The 21,624-nt window shown below is 40.3% G+C and overlaps 1 protein-coding gene across 5 annotated transcripts in view; it reads left to right on the plus strand.

The window, feature by feature from the left end:
• The first annotated feature begins 1,014 nt into the window (after nt 1-1,014).
• Nucleotides 1,015-21,624, plus strand: part of ARAP2 (ArfGAP with RhoGAP domain, ankyrin repeat and PH domain 2) — a 181,023-nt gene continuing 160,413 nt past the window's right edge. For 3 of the 5 annotated variants that reach the window (XM_088021221.1, XM_088021224.1, XM_088021223.1), the window contains exons 1-2: nt 1,015-1,182; nt 14,630-15,695. In XM_088021221.1, coding sequence (XP_087877347.1) covers nt 14,791-15,695 — 905 coding nt within the window. In that variant the 5' untranslated portion in view covers nt 1,015-1,182; nt 14,630-14,790. Of the gene's footprint in view, nt 1,183-1,286; nt 1,375-4,904; nt 4,958-14,629; nt 15,696-21,624 lie in introns of those variants that run through there. The other 2 variants (XM_028087704.2, XM_088021222.1) reach the window with 2 other exon arrangements.

Raw genomic sequence — 21,624 nt, forward strand, 5'->3', positions numbered from 1 at the left:
TTCTTTTGCTGCCTCCGTATTATCACTTCCAAAAGCAGAATGTCAAGGTCCAACTCCAATGGGCAATGTCTTTCCAGGATCTAACCATCTCAGGTACCAGAAGGACTGGGGCATGGTCATCCCTCCCCTCCAGGTGAAAAAGACAAGAAAGGGGGAATTTAGAACATCAGGGAGTAGGCTGTGTTCCTCAGGGTTGAGAGTTCTGATCTAAATCGAAAATCACCTCCATCCCTTAAAGTTGTGTGGGCTTGGCCAAGTTGCTCTGAACCCTCCGACACTTCAACTGGAAAATGGAAATATTAATCCCTTCCTTACAGACACCTTTTGAAGGAGAATCCTACTAGGCTCAGCCTAACCTGCACCGGGCTCGGTAGACAGATTCCCCGGGCCCACTGAATACAACATTACCAAGAAACAGCCTGGGAAAACCAGCGCCCGGGATGAGTCTTCAGTTTGGGAAACGCTGAGGTAACAAGGAAAGTACTTAGAGGAATACTAACAATCGGTGGTGGTGAGGTTCCGCCCATTTGACAAGCAACCCCTTCGTCAGTGCGCACCGACAAACCGACTGGCGTGCAGGGGCCGGGAAGGGTCACCCGCATCTCCGTCCTGGGAGGGTAATGCCCTCGCCGATCTCCGCTCCCGGACGCGCCCTCGCAGGTATCCCAGCCTCGCCGGCCGGGGAGCCTCGCGGCCGAGGTGCGCCAGGGGGCGAGGGTGCCAGGCGCGGCCAAGTCGCGGCAGACTGAGTCAGCCACCCAGCTATGCTGCGGAACCAGGGCGGCCTGCTTGGCCGCCCCCGCCGCTGAGCCTGGGCTGCCCCCGCGCCGGGCGCCGGCTGCCCGCCCCCGCCGGCGGAGAGGAAGCGGCGGAGGCGCGGCGCGAGAGCACCTGGGCAGGCGCCGGCAGCGGGCGCGGCGCTTCCGGAGCTGCGCGCGGGCTTGCGTTCCGCGCGCTCCCCGCCTCCAGGTGCGGCGGCCGCGGCGCGCCAGCCCGTGTGACAGCGCCGCCCGCGCGGCCGCCGCCCGGCAGCAGACCCGGTGCGGGCAGCCGGCGGGGGCCGGGGAGGAGGAGGCCCCGCGCCTGGGACCGACGGGTGAGGACCGAGCGAACCGGGCAGGGAGAGACGCCGGGGCTTCCCCGCCCGCCTCGCCTTTCCCAGCTCGGCTGCCCGCGCGCCAGGCGAGTACCGGGGGCCGCGGGTGGGTTGGGCGGCGAGGCCGGGGCGGGGCGGGGCGGGAGGGCAGTCTCAGGCTGGGCCGGGGCTTTTCGGCACTTTCCGGGTAAATTTCCAGAGCGCAAAGTGCCTGGCTCTGGTTCTGCCCCTTGGATTTCGCTCCCGCGTGTGGGCGTCTAAAAGGAAACCAGAAGCGGGTAAGTGATACAAAAACTCCTTACTAATGTGACTTGACCCGGGAGGGTGAGAATCCGCACAGACAACTAGGCACCTCCTCCAGCACCCCGCACCCCCGAATAAAAAGAAGCTGCCCTTTAGCGAGTTTCAGGCACCACGTTATTTACTCGGTAGAGATAATGAGTTTGCTCGGATCTCTGTGCTCCTCCGCACCCTGCTTGTTATACACTTTAAGAGGACAGGCTTGTTAATTAACTTTAATCACAGTCATTTGGCCTCCACCTGCCTGAACCCAACACCGTACACGGGGACCTGTCGGCAGTGAGTTTACTTGATTGATCTTTATCATTTTGTTTGGAGACAAGTCTCTTGGGGGAACGGGTGTCCATCTCATTTAGTGAAGTACGTTCGCCCAGGCTTGTTTTCTTAAACACTTTTCTCACCTCTTTTCGGCGATCTGGAGTTATTTGGATTTGGGGGAAGGCTTCGTGAAATTATATTGTGAACTATATGCTTTGATAATTAGCGGAAAAAATAGAATCATGACATTTTAGGCTTTTGCAAGTTTGTGTAGTGATAGGAACATTTTTTTTTTTTTTTTTTGAAAGGTTGTCCTTGAAGTAGACTGCTTGGTGGAGTATATCCTTCTGGTTACAAAAAAAAGTATTGAAAAAGAAACTATTTTTAAAAGTACATTTAATCGGATGTCATTGTGATTACCAATAATAGTATTGTACTTACAAGCTCAGTATTGATTTCCCCCGCACTTAAGCACTCTACACCCGCATGAGCTTATGGAACTTTGCCCATAAGTAATTGGAAGGTGAAGTTACGGCAGTTTTAAAAAGGAAGCTAACTTTTTAAAGGGGGGGAACCCCTCTAAACCTTTAGTTATGACTTCCATGCACTTACAAGAGAAGTACTGAGGGAAAATTCTCATGGTGACACTGCTTAACAATGTTTAAAAAAGAAAGAAAAGAGTAAAATGGGTCATGGAACTAAGCTGGAGCCTACAGTGGAAATGCCTCCCTGGCTCCTTTTTAAACATATATTTAACAGATAGACATTTAAAGTGGGTCTAAACCCCAAGAGTGTTTTATATAGATTTGGTTTGTTAGTACTCAAAGATTTATTTAAATTAAAATGTATCTAGGGGGTAAGTCAGTTGACTTGTTAAAACTTATTTTCGTGGGTGTGTGTTTGTATTTTTTCTGTCCTCTCTAAACCTGTCAGATTTTATATGGGTTGTCCATGAGAGGATAGTTGATTGTGTGTGTATATATATATATTTTTTTGCTGATGGTATATTTAAAGATAAACTCTTAATCATCTAATATCACTACAAGTTTCTAGCAGTGAAAGACTTGTAGATATTCAGTTAACACTTTCCAATTCAACTACTCTTATTGTGGTTAAGTGTAGGACTCCTATTACAGTGAATTGCGATTTTTTTTAAAAGATTTTTTAAAAAAAATTTATTAGAGAGCACGTGGAGGGGGGTGGAGGAGGGGCGGGGTTGGGGGAAGAGGGATGGGCAGAGGGAGAGAAACAAGTAGACACCCCCCCCCCCACCCCAAGCAGTCTGATAAGGGGCTCCATCCCGGGCCCTTGGGATCACAGCCTGAACAGAAGGCAGACACTCAACAGACTGAGCCACCTTTGTGCCCATGAATTACAATTTTCTTGGAAACTTTTACCTTAGTACTATGGAACTATGAAGTTTTAAAAACCCCAGAACTCCGAATTCTAGACTTCATGATATCCAAGAAGTGTTTTGTTTTTTTGTTTTTAATTTCTATCCCACCTTCCTGCAACTTTGAGGAAGTTTGGTGAAAGGTATTTTGAAATTGCCAAGTGTTATGAGGGTCTTTGCTTTCATAGCTTTCTTTTAACAAGAGTTGTTTTTTTCTCATTTATTTATAGACTCATTTATTGGATCCAATCTTGGCACTTCCTAAATTGAGGAATTTTTGGAATTCTCTATAAAATATTATGTAGAGAACTTTTTATTGTTGGAAATATTTTTTAAATTTTCTATTGTTAATCACCAACATCACATCGTTAGTTTTTAATGTAGTGTTGCATGATTCATTGTTTGTGTATAACACCCAGTGCTCCATGCCGAACGTGCCCTCCTTAATACCCATCACCAGGCTAACCCATAATAGTATTGTACTTACAAGCTCAGTATTGATTTCCCCCACACCCCTCCCCTCTAGAACCCTCGGTTTGTTTCTCAGAGTCCATCGTCTCTCATGATTTGTCTCCCCCTCCGATTCCCCCCCCTTCATTTCTTAGCTTTGACCAAATGTGAATTGATGAGAGATTAAAAGCTATGAGATGTCTTTTTAAGCTTTACTGTGAAGTCCTGGACCCCGGTAGTTTGTCATTTTAGGTTTTTTTTTCCTTTTTTTAATAGTATTGGCCGGAGTAAACATAAAATGATGGTTAAACCATTTTGCTCGCTTATTTCCTTATTTGAAGTCGTAGTCAACGGTATTCTCTTTATAAGATCTTTTCTAGTATAAGTATAAGCTTATTTGTTTACCCATGCTATGGAGGAAAAAAAGGAATCCTGATCTGGCTTGGGTAGTCATTTTGAGCATCTTCAAGGGTAAAAAGTACTAGTGAAGAGTTGGGAAGAATTACTTTCCTATCTTAATACCATTTGTGTACAGAGGTAGATGGGTAGCTGAGAGCGTACTCAGAAGGACTAAGGTGGTGGTGAACATGCCCTCATGTTTCTCATAAAGATGGGAGGCACAAAGGGACTCTCTACAGGTTATATTACATAGCTTTAGGAAAAGGAAAGAATGATTAATCAATTTGAAGTTGGGAGAGATGATCAGGAAAGAGCAGAAGAGAAGTGTGGTCTGCATGCTGATTGTCAGGTGACTTAAGCTCTGGAGGTGGTGATGATAACAGTCATTGCCCAGTCTCTTTGACAGTATCCTGATGAAGTTTGGAATCTTTAGACTGCTATTCAAGGCGCTTCATAGCCAATTCCACCTTCCTTTTCTGGCCTCACTTTTCCTTCTCGAACGTTAAGTCGGCTCCAGCTCTTCTCATCTCCTTGCTGTTATTACTGGAAGACATCTCCCTCTGTGTCCCCTTCGTGGCATTTCTTCTGCTTCGGATGGTGCTGCCTCTATCTACGTTTCTTCCTACTCATCTTGAGATGCCCTTGCCTAGCCCCTTCACAGATCGCTCCATTCTCAAAGCTCTGAAGGGCTGCATATTTCACTTACCTTCATGGAATTAATTTGAGATTTTTAGAGTTCCCTGGCACTCATGAAAGATGATGGTTCTACTTCTCTATGTAATTGACAACAAAGCAATATTTAAAATGTAAGCCATGTGAAAGTCAAAGTCACAAAATTAGATTTTTCTTACTACTATTTAAGCGCTTTTGGGGATATATCAGAGTGTTCTAATTTCGGTATTCCTTCCTTACTGGCACTTAACTGAGGGGTAAATAAATGATTGTTTGCATGCGTGCTATTTTCCTTATAGATCTTTCTGTACTCCTTTAGATTTTTAAACTCTTGGAGAGAAGACATTGCATCTTCACTTTCGTGGCACTTGATGCTGTTCTCAGATGAGGTAATAGGTGCTGTAATCTTGAACTGCAAATATTTCCCGCTATTATTACTCTTGGAGAGAGTAGTGTTCCTCAAGTATTTGTTGAATGAATAAATGTAAGTAAATGAGTCAGGAAGTTGGGAGACATTTGCTGAGAGACCCTCTTTTCTTAAGAGACTTTGACAATAATGGAACCAATAGGAGTAAGATCCCAAATTCAGCCGGAAAAGAGGTCAGGGTGCTATTTATAAATGCAAAGAGAGGAGGTTCCCAGGAGGCTATTTGAAACATCTGGTTGTTAGTCTAAAAATGTGACTCAAATTCAGAGGAATGGTAGGGTATTACATTTATACTAAAATTTTATAATTCAAATATAATGTATAATAAAGTGCACATAGCATAAGTGTAAACCTTAAAATCTTCCTGTTGAACTACAATATCATGCTAGTTTTGACCTGAGTAAATTAAAGCTATGTTCAATGTAGCATGAAATGGAAGAGAATCCTGAAGAATGTGTGCTCATGTTCTTATCAAGATATCTAAGTGGTCCAGTTCTCCTTCTTTCAGCCTGCACTGGGCAGAAGCAGCTGCCCTGCTACGGGGCCACAGGTGGGAGATCTCCACAATGATGCAGGCTTTGGCTTAATTCCTTTTTTACCGTCCCCACTTTTGTTCTTGTAGAAGCTCAGCAAGGTGAAACCTGTCTGGTTGCTCAAGAATTATGGCTCTCCTTCAGAGATCTGTGAATTAGAACGGAAAACAAGTTTCAAATGTTGGCCAGTTAACTTAAAAATCTAGATGGACAGCTTGAAAGAGAAAGATTTACTGAAGCTAGGGAGATTATCAAGCACTTAACTATTGAGATTATTATCTAAAATACCTAAACCTAGGTACTACTTAACCTACTAGTAACTTCTCGTAGTAGGTCAGTGAATTATCACTCCTAGCCTTCACTGGATGTGGAAATGGATATTAAGTTCTAGATTTTGAAAGAGTTGTATTTTTCAGATTGCACAGGAAATAATCAAAATATAACTTAAAATGATCCTTTCTCCTTGATCCAGGCTGCAGAATGCTTTTGCCCAGGCTTTCGCTATTTTCAGCTCAAACCTTTCCATCAGGCAGACACTAATTAAATGCTGATTGCTCGCCAGGGACTGTTGTAAGATCTTTATGCATATTTACTCATTTCATCCTCAAAACAGGCACTATTGTCATTACTCCTTACAGATGACAGTGGTGAGGCGCAGAGCTGGGATCGCTGGTAATCCCCGTGCTCTGTGTCCCAAGTCTAGTCTTCAGGTGAGGTCCTCATTCTCACTAATCTAACCACAGCTCTATATTACTAAATTAATAAAACTGTGTTTACTGCTGTGTTTGGTGCATTGTAGGCTTATTAGAAGAATAATTTACAGTGCTAATTTAAAGGCATGTAATTTTACTAGGCAGGCAGAAGAATACCAGTCAAACCAAGTGCAGCAATACAGTATATGACCAAGTCCAACATTGTTACGAGTGAATAATAATAGCCAACACTGATTGCACATTTGCAATTTATGTCAGGTACTATTCCATGTACTTTACATATTTTACTTGTTGAATCCTAACAAATTCTATCAATATGAGGTATATCATCCTCATTATACAGATGAGGAAACTGAGCTTCAGGGAAGTTAAATAACTTAGTAAGATACACAGTTAGTAAATGGGGAAGGCTGGTTTGGAATTCTAGTAGCCTGACTCCAGAGCGCTGTGCTCCTGCCTGGGTGGAAGCACGCACAGAATAGCTAGGGAAGACTCATGGATGTGGTGGTCTCTAGTTGTAAGATTTGAATTGGCCTCTAAAGGAAAGGAAAAAAGTCCCAAGTATGTACAGGAAGTTCACTTTGAATAAAAGCTGAGAAGCTGGCCCAGACCTTCTAGTCTGTCTCCCTAGCTCCTCATTGTGGTACACAAAAAACAAAACACATCATGTAACATAAAGTTTGCCATCTTCACTATTTGAGGGCATAGTTGGGTAGTTAGTATATTTACATTGTTGTGAACTAGATCTCCAGAACGTTTTCATCTTGTAGAACTGAAACTCCACACCCATGAAACAACTGCCCTCCTCTGCCAGCCCATTCTACTTTTTGTGAATTGTCCTGCTTTAGATACCTCCCAGAAGTGGAATCCTGCAGCATTTGTCTTTTTGTGACTGCCTCATTTCACTTAGCATAATGTCGTCAACGTTAATCCATGTGGTAGAATATTGCTGAACTTCCTTTTTATGGCTGCATAGTATTCAGTTGTCTGTGTATGCCACATTTTGTTTCTTATCTGTCGGTGAATATTTGGGTTGCTTACGCTTCTTTTGCATCACATTTAAACTTAAACCTTTAAGACCCTCATCTAGTACCTTCTGGAACAATACTTCAGTACTTTCTATTCTAGTCAAGCTGCTTGTTTTTACCGTCACTATTGACTGTTCTCCTGGGCAGTGACTACTTACTTTGGTTATATTTGATTATTCGATTTTTTTTTTTAATATTTATTTGACAGAGACACAGCGAGAGAGGGAACACAAGCAGGGGGAGTGGGAGAGGGAGAAGCAGGCTTCCCGCCGAGCAGGGAGCCTGATGTGGGGCTCGATCCCAGGACCCCGGGATCATGACCTGAGCCGAAGGCAGACGCTTAATGACTGAGTCACCCAGGTGCCCCTGATTATTCGATTTTGACTTCATACTTTGGTAGTATATAGTGCCACAGTAGCTGTTTTTCTGAAATGATAGATGCAAAATAAGTTTTCATCAGCTAAATTTTAAGTTACCATTGCTTTATACAGTAATTTCAAAGATTTTTTTGGTCATTTTGTCTCAAATATCACTCTAAATAAAGGTGAATTAATGTAGGCTTCCATTTGTAACCACTTTCATGGACACATATACTCACAAACTGAAAAGTTATATAACACTTGAGCTTACAAGACATGGTATGTTGAAACAAGATTTCCCCAGCGACTGTAAGTGCTTATGCATAGCTAGAGAGTCAAAGGAGAGGAAAAATATCTTCATATTGGTACCATTCTGTTGTTAAATCAGTTATGTGACTATTTGGGGGCATCATGGTTAGTTAATAGCACAGGTTGTGGAGTCTGACCCTTTGAATTCTGGAATCTGTCTGCTGTTTATCCGCTGTGTCGCTTTGGGCATGGGACTTTCCTCCCCAGGCAGCTTTGAGGATTAAATGAGATCCTACACAGATGGTTTGCAAACATCTGCAGATACTGGCTATCATTAGTAGCATGTAAGTCTGGGGGAGAATGAAGGAGGATGGCAGTATTTTCATGGGTGCAGAGGAGTAGTAGTCAAGGTAGAGAACATGGCAGTGAAGGTCAGGGCCTGAGGGTGACCACAGTTAAGACAGATGGCTAGATTGGGGGAACTGGGCTTCCTGTAAGGGGTTTAGTGGAGTTAGTGTTGCTGCAAGCTAAGTATGTGAATGGGCGGTAGAAAAGGGGTGCTAAACGGCCGATTTTATAGTATTTTGGGCAGCTAAGCACTCAGGCTAGAAAACTAAGTTAGGATTTTTGGCTTTTGAAAACCCTTTGCAATCTATTCTATACTGTGGGATGGAGTATTGTGACAACAAGCATATTTTCTCTAAACCACTTCCTCTTCTACATGGTTGTGGGGAATAGTCAAATATCATTGTTATGAATACTTGGAGTTAACTTCTTGGTATTAAACATGAGTTAGCTTGATATGCAAAAACCATGATATGTATTTCTTGTGACTATATTGTGTATTGAAGCAATGATGGAATTCTGTGAAGACCTGTGGCCTGAGCTAACTAGTTCATGTATGTTATCCCTATGGAGCTCCCTGGTTTTTTTAAGGGATTAGCTCTTTCTCCACAGTAAGTTTATTCTCGACTTGAAGTCAGGGACACATCCCTTATCATCTATAGTGTCAGTCATCCTCTGGGGGTAACTGATTAGTTGTAGAGATTTAGAGGAATAAAAATTGTGAGGTTTCTATCTTGGGGATCATTGCAGGGTGTCATAAATCAGTTTTCCTATTTACTGGTGCCATTCAGTCATTATGACCAGCAAAAGCATTTTTTTTCCCCACACATTTCTGGGTTTCCCCTGGGAGATAGTTCCACTCCATTGGGAACCACTGTTCTGGTATACAATAAACTCTCATTGTTCTTCAAATCAGTAAGAGTTGTATCGATAACCTTGAAAGTTTCATTATTTGTGTGGCAGCCTAATTTCTTTTTATTTGGTAGATATTTTGTAAGGTTCCTTTTGGTTTTGTGATCCTGTGATGGTTAAACCTATTTTGACACATTTGCAGTTTCTAAATATTCTGAGGTTATGTTTCTGATTTTAAAAAGGTGTGCTTTAAAAAAATGGGTTAAAGTTATGACTGAATTCAATTGTATGGTGCTACTTTTTTCCCTTCCATAAGATATGAGAGTTAGGCAAATGGGATTCCAGAAGTTGTCAGCACTGAATACTTCAATGACTTCATGGTTTTCAAGAAGTGGCCCATGGTTTTCAGTTTCTTTCCTAGCTCAACGAGGGGATGTGACCAAGGCCCACTGGTAGTCGGTGGAGGGGTGGGTGGTGGGAGTGGCTCACTGTGGTGGTGTACCTTACTTGAGGCATTGGGAAAGAGAAAGCTGTCCCAACCCATGAGTTTTTAAAAGCCCCACAGATGGGTTGGGATGCTTCCAGCTGACCTCCTGCTAACCCCCAACTCCTAATTTGAAGATCTCTTTTAGTGGTTAGATGGATTGGAGAAATCTGTATGTGAATCCTGTCTCTGCTCTTGGCAAATTTGGTGACCTAGACAAACAAGCTTTAACATTGTGTGTGTTTTACACTTTCCGTTTTAAATCATCTGAAGGCTGGGAAGAAGTCATTCAGCAAATATTTATTGAGTACCTGCTATATGCCTGACCATGTTCAAACATAAAGGCTAGAGCAGTGAACAGTACACAAGATCTCTGCCCTCTTGGAACAGTCCACAGATACTAGGTTGTAACAAAGCCATAAGATAGAGTAAGAGTAAGGAATAGTGAGGCACCAGGCCACTGGCATGCATGGGAAGGAGTAGGGAAGGCCTCTCTGAAGTGGCCACATTGGAGCAGAGACCTGCTAAAGTGATGGAATGAGCCATGGGTGTTATGTTGGGAAAGCAGCTTTGAAGGAGATGTGAGGGTGGGAATAAAACTGAGGCCAACTTGGTGGCAGTTGAGTGATTGAGTAGACAACCAGGGAATATGAAGTTGGAAAGTCCCAAGGAGTGATGTGCTGTGACTTTTGTTGTAAAATGAATCCTGGCTGCTCTAGTGAGACTATACTATGTGTATATGGGGGTGGGGGGCCGGACAGAATCAGGGATATGAGTCAGAAGCTCTTACAGTGGTCTGAGATGGACCAGATGGTGGCCTGGATGAGGCTGTTAGCAGAAGTGGTGAGAAGTAGTTGATTCAGGATGGAGTTTCAAGGTTGAGCTCAAGATAATAAGATAATGTGTTATTAAGTGATATCCAAGCTAGGCATGGAGCAGGGAGTCCTAAATATTACTTCCCTTTTACTTCTTCTTGAAAAGTGGTCAGGATAGGATGGGCAAATGTATAACCACATCTGTAATGCCAACTATTTGTACGTTCTCTAAACATGTGCACTATGTTTATAAACAATTTGGCATTTATTGGGCAGCTTATATGGGCTGGTCATCATCTTGGCAGAGTTATTAGTTTATTATGGGATAATAAAAAATCATTATAATGGCAAGCACTTAACATTTCTGTGTGCAGTTGGTTTTCTAGATACTTCGCAACAGCCATATGAAATAGGTATTATTATTACTCCTACTTTCCTGATGAGGGGAAACCGAGGCCCAAAAAGGTTAAATACTTGTTCAGGCTCACAAAACTAGCAAGTAGAGGAACTGGGATTTGACTCAGTGTGTCCAGCTCCAAAATTTTGGTTTTGTACTGCACCATCCCACTTCTGTCAGTTACTATGGAATGAATGGAATATGATTAAATGCTCTTAAGTAGTAAATGCTCTAGGAATACAGAGAAGAGAGTTTTTTTGTTCAATAGAGACCTTGTAAAGGAAATGGCATTTGAGTTAGACTTCAAAGAATGGGAAAGATTTTAGCTGTGGGGAGATAATGACGATAGGGATGGAAATAAATAATTATAATGGTGGAAGTGTATGTCTACTAAGCACTTAACATGCATGTACTAGGCACTGTTTTAACACTCAGTCTTCATCAGGACAGAGGTACCTTTGAGTGTTTCCATTTTATGGGTAAGGAAATGGACACACAGACACATGCCTGTGTTTACACTGCTAGGAAGTAGAGAACGTAGGGTTTGCGCTTGATACCAGACTGAGGGGCAGTTGTGTTAAGAGGGGCATTCCATCCTAGGGGAGGAGAGTGATGAGCTTAGACTCAGGTGGGATGGTATAAAGTATATTTGGTGAATGTGAGGAATTTAAAACTGGAAAATTTTCTTGCACATCCCCAGTTATCTTTGGGGTGTGTTAACAAGTACAAATTTCTGGGCTTATTATCAGCCATTGTTGCTGGCCAGAAGATCCACAGACCAGTATCGTGGAGAGCCACTGAGCCAGGGCATAGCATGCATGCCCCTGTGCCCAGGTGGAGGCCAGAATATAGAGGGGCTTTGATATCATTTTAAGGAGTGTACACATGGTAGCCTTTAATAGAATGGGCATGTCCATCTCTTTGCATCTGATGTGCATATGGGGTAAAAGCCTCTGCAGAAAGAACTGGATCTGTGAACACCCTTGAGTGGTCAGTTAAAAAATCTGGTGATTGGAGGATGGAGCTGACAAAGGCAGAGGTTGATGGTAGGGCCTGTGGAAGGGAGCCTCTTCCAAATCTTGAAAAGGAATCAAGTTCATGTTCAGCATGTGGAATGATAGCAGAGAGATGGTTTTGGGTATTTGGTGTATCCATCCTTGATTGAGCCACCCAGGAAGTGTATGTGTATACTCCAAGGGAAGGAAAGTGCGTTGTGTATGAAACATAAACGCACACACACCGCAGAACTAACTCTCAACCACTTCTATCCCTACCATCCTCTCCTGTCTCTTAAACATGTCCCAAGCACTTTGCAGAGTTCTAGGATTCCAGTTATACATGTGTATGAAGAAAGGAGGGATCCGTTGTATTTTAAGAGGTTGAAATACCTTCACAGAGGAGGTAATACCTGCCTGCCTATTCAAAATTTTAAATTGTGCATAGGATTTTCCAAAATGTTCAGATTTGCAGGCAGATGGAGCATATGCCAGAGATGTGGGGCTATTAAATGGTTTGTTGCCTCAGGAATGATAATTAACAATAATGAGCTAAAGTGAACAACGAGGCTGGCAGCATGTTTGGCATGGTTGAAATTGAGACTGGCGCTGGTACACAGGAACACCTACCTTGCAGTAAATAATGGGAGGTATGGTATCTGGTACATAATTGCTGTTTACATCAGTAGTAGCTGCTATTATTGTTGTTATTAGACTGAGACCGGACTGTGGTAGGACATGGTAACAAGCTTAGACTTTATCCTGTTGATTAAGAGGGATGTGCTAAATTTGAATTTTCATTAGCTCACTGATACATGGAAGCCGGGCTGAGGGATTTGTTTAGAAACTGTTATAATCTATAATCTATAACTGTTACAGGCAAGAGATCTAATGAGCATCTGAACCATAGCAGGGGCAGTGAAGACAGAGGAGTGTATTAGTCAGTTTGGGTTGCTGCAACAAAATACCACACACTGTTTGGCTTAAAAAAAAAAGAAATAAATAAAAACACAGACATTTTTTTCCCTCACATTTCAGGAGATGGGGAAGTCCAAGATCAGGGTGTTAGCCAATTTGGCAATAGTTATTTCCATTTGTGATGTGCAAAAAAAAAAAAAATAATATATTTATAAAGTAATTGTGTAGAGCAAGAGTGGTATATTTGAGCATTAATTTTGTATATAGTGTTGAGGTTTAGCTTTCTACTTTTTTTGTCCTGACATTTTGTCATTTTGAGTGTGACAGAGGGATACCTTATTGTCAAAGTCATTTCCTGCCCTGCATCTCTTGTTTGTATTTTTATTTCTCTGCTTCTGCGGTGCTGCCTGAGTACAGTATGTGCTTTCCCTTTCTTCACATACCTGTGTGTCCGTGTTTGTTGATATTTTTAAATAGTCGAGGCAGTAGCTTTTGGGTGACTGGCAGAGAAGACATGCAGTGTCTGAGTTGTGCCTTTTGGAGAGCTATTTTGATTTGTGATTTCCAGAGATAGTGCATCAACACTCATTCAGATCAATTTACCTAGGTGGGGCGTGTCTCCTTTTGTTATTTCAGCATATGTTATGCATGTTCTGTACTTTTTTCTTCTTACTGAAGCAAATATCCAGAAACGTGCACATATCCTACGTTTTCACAAACTGAACCCAGTCGTATAAACAGCACCTAGATGAATTGACTTTTTAAAAAATTTAAGGATGTTGTTTGGGAGAAAAATGAACATACGTGAATCTGCTGCTTATAAAGGAAAATGTGATCTTTAAACTTTTTGCTTTTCCTTTCGTATTTATTTCCTATTTAATGTATTTAAGAATTAACTATTCACGTAGTCTTGTATATCAATATTGTACATAAAATGCTATTGCATTTTTTTTAAAGATTTTATTTGAGAGAGAGAGAGCACAGGAGTATGGTGAGGGGGAGCAGCAGAAGGGGAGGAAGAAGCAGACTCGCCGCCGAGCAGGGAGCAGGGAGCAGGGAGCGGGGTGTGGGGTGTGGGGTGTGGGGTGTGGGGCTTGAACCCAGGACCCTGAGATCATGAGCTGAACTGAAGGCAGATGCTTAACCCACTGAGCCATCCAGGCGCCCCAGATGCTACTGCATTTTTGAAATGAAAACTCTTGACCTGAGAAAAATGTTTGTGCTTTTTAAGAGAGTCTTTGAAGGAAGTGTGTTAAAGGGGAAAGTTGTTCATAGCTAGTTACTGTTAAGAGAAATCTAAAATTTGGAAATCAAAAGACTCTACAGCGTGTTCTTTCAATGGCTTGTGTGGGGGGTGTTGTTTAACAGGCCCACCCTAGGGGTATTTAATTCTCATCTTGTGCTCTACTTTCTATTTACTGTCTAGTTAGAGCCCAGAACAGGGAAGTTATCTGTTAGCATATAGATTTTTGTCTGGTAGATAACCCCAAAGGTTATGGTTTTATTGCCCTGTAGGACATTAACCAGTTTTTTAAATCAAACCTACCTTAGTCTAACACTTTAAAAAAAAGTCTTTTCTGATGGGCTATCTATACCTGTTCCATAAATTGCTCTTGGAACTAACCTTACCAGCTTACTGGTTCTCTCATTAATGTGTTGAATACATTATTTGACACATGTTCATTTTATATTTGTGGGAAAGTCATTTTTACCTGTTTTGAAAATCATTATTGGATACTACCATGGCATTTCTCTTCTATACTTCCACACTCTATCTAGGAACTGACTTCCTAGGGCAGGCACAGTAATGCCAAAGATTCTAAATTCTGAGTGAGCTGAAGTAATTATCCTCATTTCTGTTTCTTCAGAGAAAGTTTATAAGGTAAAACTAGGTTTTACTAACTAAAATGTCCTAATAAATGAATATTCTTTTTTTTTTTTTGCAGGCTTAAGCACATAAGATATTCACTGTGAAGAAAATAACATTTTGAGACATTTTTCTGTTGCAAGTGATAGAGGAGAAACTAATACAGAAGTGCACTCTCCTGTGTGTGTGTACCTCATTGTACTGCTTTTGATATATCAGCTTAGTAATGAAGCCACCATTATGTCCTCAGTCAGTGAAGTAAATGTTGATATCAGAGATTTCCTAATGAGCATTAATTTGGAGCAGTACCTCCTACGCTTCCGCGAGTTTGGTTTGAACACTGTGAAAGACTGTGTAGCAGTAAATGATGGTGTACTACACAAAATTGGAATATCACCTACAGGACACCGAAGGAGGATACTGAAGCAGTTACAGATAATCTTGTCAAAAATGCAAGATATCCCAATATATGCAAATATCCATAAAACAAAGAAGGATGATGAGACTTCAGAGGATCGCCACGCTCCATCTTCTGGTCAGAATACCTCCGCAGAACCCTCCGATATGGGTGGTGTGCAGGCACCTAGCCCGACGCGGTGGGAGACCGTTACCAAAAATCTTGACCGAAATGATGTTAGTGTAGAAAATAGCCAGTCTTTTAAATCAGATGATAAGCTGTCTCTTCTTAAACACAACTTTCCTGTTCCAGAAGAACAACACCTGAATTTGAGTTCTTTCCAGCATACTTTATATGGTAATGAAAATATTAAAATAGAATCTTTGATTACAGAGAAAACTACGGATTGCACAGTTGAAGAACAACAAGCAAAAAGATTTGATTTGATCTCAGAAGATGCGAGTGAGCTTCCTGATGCAGATCCTGAATGCCTTTCTTCCCTTGGCTGTTCAATATTGGAGGCAAATTCTGGAAGTGGAACTAATGGTTTAACAGAAAGATCACCACCATCCCCGTTCTTTCAATTTCAGGGAGAAATGGTTGTAAATGATTTATATGTTCCATCATCTCCAATCCTAGCACCTATGAGAAGCCGTAGCAAGTTGGTTTCAAGACCATCTCGGTCTTTTCTGCTAAGACATCGGCCTGTACCAGAGATTCCAGGGTCAACAAAAGGAATTTCCGGGAGGTAAGAATTTTTATGATGAGCTATAAGTATTCAATTTGGGGGAATTTAGTTACTTTTAATACATATTTTTAGTGTTTGTAAATTCGACTTATATTAAGTTGCCTACTTAACCTTTTTTTTCTTCTTTTAAAACTAGAAAATGCTATTTATTTTATATACTATTTCCCAGGTCCTATTTCCAACTTATAGCTGCCTGGGACTCTTTAATTTTCTCCCCTGTAGTTGGGGGAAATTCCCTTCAATTTTATCTGGCCGTTCCTTCCCATACCTTCCTTCACACTTGGTATTATATTCTTCCACGAGTGCAATTCTCATACTAGAATTGCTGATTCTGTCTCCCCACTGGATTCTTTGTTCTTTGGCAGGGGCCACCTTTCTAATGTGTATATTTCTACTGCCCGACACAATGCGTTGGCGTGAATTAATTCAGGACACATCTAAGGAGCCACCTGCTTGGGTGCTGGTCACTGTGCTAGGTGCAAAGGAGGTAGGGAGGAATAAAGGCGCTTGAGGTATTGTGTAGGAAACAGATATAAAAACATGGTCACAGTACAGTGCAAAACCAGGTTCACTCGCATCAGAATTCTAAGGAGGGGCCCCCCCAGCATGTTCGGTTGGTCGTTCCTTTGAGGTAACTGCCGGGTCTAAGAGCTGACTTAACAGCAGAGCAAGCTTTCATCCCTTTCTCAGAGTTACACCTAAAATAGTTGTGGTTTTCTTCAGGATTGTGGTAGGATTTTTTTTTTTTTTTGTCTAAAAGCTAACACTTGTCTCTCTGCTGGGAGTCCTGAGGTTGTTCGACTGTTAACTGCTATGGTACTAAATGCAATTACGGATTTCCTGCACAGGCTCTTGCCTGGCATTTCTGCAAGATCCTCCTGTCTTGCGTGCATCCACTCTGTCCCTACTGCTGGTACTTTTGTCCTGGGGTATTGTGGTAATTATTGTGCATGATCCTGGTTGTGTTTGCAGGAGAAAATGTGGTAGTTTAGTATTTGCCAAAGAAAATGGGGCAATTTACAGGACTGTTAATTTAAGAACCTCTAATTAGAACATAAACTCTTTGAGGGCAGAGAGCCTAGTTTATTTGTCTTTGTGCCAATAGCAATGTCTAGTCTTTCCTTGGAAATCAGTAGTAATAGTGTAATTTATTAAACACCCTAGGTTTCAGTTTGGTTTATAATTTCCCGTGGGTTATCTAAATCTCACAGTGGCTCTGTGACACAGGTATTATTAATTCATCCATTTTCTTATGAGGTAACTGAGCCTTGGTTCATTTTTCCAGGATCACATGAGTAGTAAACTGGAGTTTCATTCCATTACATCAGACTCCAGAACCCGCTCACTTTCTTAACTGCTCATTTAGTAAATATTCTTAAAAATGTGGATTGCATATAGGAGAAAGCATATAGAAAAAAGTGGATTGCATATAGGAGAAAGAAAGAAAGTACACATGTAGAAAATGACCAATTTTGTATGACACTTTAGTTTTAAAATGTTTTGCTAATTTTAAACAAAAGGAAGTAACTGAGAAGGGTTTGCTTTGAGTACACACATTAACGGTGTATCTTTGCCAGAACAGAATCCTTTTGGGAGGGATAACTTCAGATAAGAAACATTTGGCTTAAGTGTTAAACAAGATGTGCTATTTTTCATACATTTTTGAGAATCTTTTGGTGTTTATTCAGTTGTAAGTGTAAGTAAGCTGTGTATCATTTGAAAGTCTTCTTATTCACATTATTTGTGAGTATGAGTCTTTGAAAATGAGAATTGAAATAATGTTAAAATTATTCGTAAATAACTTAGTACTAGTTGCTTCATAACCCTGTCAGATTACGCCTTGTAACCTTTCTTCTCTGATTATGGTGGTAAATGGTACCTATTGTATCTATGGTGCTGACATCATAAAATGAGAAAGTAAACTAAATTATTTTCAGACTTCAGTGTGTTTTTCCTTGTGGTCCTGGCCTGAATTGCAAATAATAATTTTGCAAGATTTTAAAAATGTTATGACTTTAAAAAGAAAGCTGTGGATTATATAACCTGAGATTGTCTAATCAGATTCACATCTAAATGATATTTTAGTACATTTCTTGATGTACCAAATAAAAATTTTTTTGTGTGTGTGGCCAATGCTGTTAACATAATTCCTTTACTAGTTAAATATTTCATGTATCTGTTAAAAGGTATAGATGTTGGATGTGTTATCCTGGTGGGAGGCCTTTTGTTTCTCTCTCCCTGGACACGAATTCCTACCCTCTGCTTCTTCCCTCCTTATTTATCTGACACAGTTGACTCCTGGTCACATGGATTATTTTTGTCCTTGCCTTGAGTTTTCCCTGAATTCCTCCTGCTCCTAGTCTTGGGAAGGCTGGGCTGGGTGGGAGTATGGACAGTGAACCTTAGAATCTCTTTTTAATCTTGAAGAGCCAGCTCTTCCCTTATCAGCTTCACCTGGAGATCTCTTATCGAGGCCTCCAAGCTGAAAGGAAGTTCCAGCATCTTGTCCTTTCCCTGGGAGCCATAGGTATGACCTGGGGTCTTTCCTGGTCTCATCAGTCCGCCAGGCGGGAAAGAGCAAGTACCTTTCAGCCACTGAAGAGGTACCTTTCTTACCCTCCTTCCCAGTTTCAAGATTTTTATACATCTTTCATGCAACTATTTTATCCTTGGCATAAGTCCTAAAGCCCTCTCTTTTAGGTATTGTGCCTCTCAGTGTTTTGAGGGAAGGGAAAATAAGCAGAGATGGGGGAAGGAGGATGATATGCAGGGCTGCACTGTGATCAGAGGACATCTGTTAGAATTTAAGACTGAGCTACTGTGTTGACTGGGGGCCTTTTAAAAGTTTGAAATCTAAACCTGAAGTGTCCAGGCTTCTTTGAACTTTTTATTAAAAAATAGCAATCTTAGATATTTTTCTCTGGATATACATAGACATGATATGGACATTAGAAATGGGTAACACTATGTTAGACTTTAATGTTGGAATATATCTGAGCAGAAAATGTACAGGAAAGTAATAAGCAATTGTTGGGTACATTGGATAGGAAAAATACAGAAACTCATCCTGTCTTTCTCATGTTCAAGAAAAACTGCATATTTCATGTTATAGCGGAAAAATGCTTAGCAATCCAAAATTCCTTATTTTCTTTTAAAATACCTTATAAATTCTGTGAAAAAAATAGGCTGATTATTTCAGTATTGGCAAAATTTTGACTTATCTAAATAACAAATCAAAATTTAATTCATAGTTTGATTTATTCTTAGAGGATGATGTGTGCTCCATACTTTTTATAAGTAAAAAGACATTAGGTTTATACTTTTTTATTTTTCATAATTAAAAAAACACCACTTTGAAAAAATAAAATTTTTAAGTTTTTGCTTAGCAGATGGTGTAATATTAGTTTCAGGTGTAGAATAGAGTGATTCAGCCCTTCAGTACAACACCTGGTGCTCATCACAGCAAGTGCCCTCCTTAATCCCCCTCACCTGTTAACCCATCCCCCCCCCACCAACCTTCTGGTTACCATCAGTTTGTTCTCTGTAGTTAAGAGTCTGTTTCTTGGTTTGCCTCTCTCTTTTTATTCCCCTTTGCTTCTTAGTTTTGTTTTTTAAATTCCACATGAGTGAAATCATACGGTGTTTGTCTTTCTCTGACTGACTTGTTTAGCATAATACTTTCTAGTTCTATCCATGTCCTTGCAAATGGCAAGATTTTGTTCTTTTTTGTGGTTGAGTGGTATTCCATTGTGTGTGGAACTACCATTCTTTATCCATTCATCAGTCACAGGACACTTGGGCTCTTTCCATAATGTGGCTATTGTTGATAATGCTGCTATAAACATCAGGGTTTCATGTGTCCCTTTGAATCAGTATTTTTGTATCCTTTGGATAAATACCTAGTAGTGCAATTGCTGGGTTGTAGGGTAGCTCTATTTTTAACTTTCTGAGGAGCCTCCATACTGTTTTCCAGAGTGGCTACACCAGTTTGCATTCCCACCAGCACTGCAAGAGGTTCCCCTTTTTCCACATCCTTGCCATCACTTATTTGTTCTTGTGTTGCCGATTTTAGCCATTCTGACAGATGTGAGGTGACATCTCATTGTAGTTTTGATTTATATTTCCCTAATGAGTGATGTTGACCATCTTTTTATGTGTCTTTGGGCCATCTGGATTATCTTCCTTGAAAAAATGTCTATTCATGACTCCTCATGAAAAAATATATTTTGAGCTGCAACTTTTGCTAGTTGATTAAAAAAAAAAATGAGAATAATGATGTAGATTTTTGTGTTGCAATCCTTCTGTAATTATCATTATTCTTATCCTAAGGAGATTTTTTGGTTCTTCTTGGATTGAGACTTAATTATCTGTGCATTGTAAATTTCACATTCTTGGTCTGTGCTGTAGTAATACTCATATTTTCTGAAATCAGATTTATGTGTTTTAGTTAGAAATTATATAACCTCAAGGCAGTTTTAAACTGATGCGTAATGATTGTGGTTTTCTTCTGAATTCAGTTCTGTAATGACCTGTAGTTGGTCTGTTATGAATTGCAAGAATTGCATTTTTTAAAAACATTCTGTGAAATGATGGTCCATATATGGTGTGTAATTATTTTTTGGTGTGGCTGCCTTCTCTAAGTAACAGGTAAGTATAGATCCTAAAGGGAGATCTTTAACATTAATTAACCTTTATAGCATTGCTTTTCTTGGTAATTTTAGTGATTAAAACATATATGAAAAAATAACATCTGTAGGCATGCTGAAGATCTACTTTAATAATCAGAGTTATTTTTTTGCAACTTGGTGTTTTACTTAATATTATTTTTGAGATTTGTCCACATTGATGCACATATTTTATGCAGTAACTGCTGTATAATGTTTTACAAAAAACAAACCCACAGTTTATTCCCTTACTAGGTTGTTGACATGTTTTCTCTATCACAAATGAAAAATGTGAATACTTTTAAGGACTGTAAGAAACAAATGTGCACATAAAGTTTACTGGGAGGACCAACCATTTTTTTTCCTCTAATAAAAATAATAATTGGTTCATTCTTGCTGAGTGTTTATATTGTGAAGGGCACACTTTAAATGCTTTGGAAGCATTTTCTCATGAATCCTCATAATATTCCTAGGAAGCAGGCCCTGTTTTTATTCCCCTTCGATAAATGAGGAAACCAGGCTCAGGACTGGACTGTTAGATAACTTGACCAAAGTCACAAAAGGATAATTAAAAGAGAAGGTGATAACTACTGCCTTTCTGTATGGGTTTTTAATTTTTGTAAATCAACCATGCTTTATAATTCAAATTTAAAAGCAATCTGCAGTTTTTAGGATAAATGGTGGGAAATCAAAAGGGCAGAAAAGCAATCTACAGTTTTTAGGATAAATGGTGGGAAATCAAAAGGGCAGAAAGAGATAGCCCCTTATTAGCTGTGGGACGTGGGCTGGGAGACCCTCCTTTCTTTATTGGTGGGATTAGGACACGAGGTCCTACCTCATAGGGCTCTTATGAGGATGAAAGAGATGCAGATATATAAATTCCCAACATAATGCTTTGGGCATAATAGGTTTTATAATATAAAATAGCTTGTGATAATTTATTCATAGATAAACGAGAAAATAAATTACTGATCACTGATTTTCGAAACAACTTTTTTTTTGTATTGAGCTAATCTTTCATTAACAGTCGATCAAATGAAGTTGGTTGAGAGATTCGGTAATTGCTTGCAGGTGGATATTTAGTACAAGAATCAATTAAAATCACAAACATTCTTCTTCACCTTTCATATGGCTGATAGTAAAACCAGCAAAATATGCTTTAAAACACCACTAATAGATATACTTAAAATTATTCCTTTTTAAAATGTTTTCAGTATATGTAAAGTATTGTAACTTTTCATTAATTTATTAAATATATATATTTA

Source organism: Eumetopias jubatus, unplaced genomic scaffold, assembly GCF_037043125.1.
Source record: "Eumetopias jubatus isolate StellerSeaLion01/CBP00866 unplaced genomic scaffold, mEumJub1_p1.0 scaffold_2, whole genome shotgun sequence".
Lineage (NCBI taxonomy): Eukaryota > Metazoa > Chordata > Mammalia > Carnivora > Otariidae > Eumetopias > Eumetopias jubatus.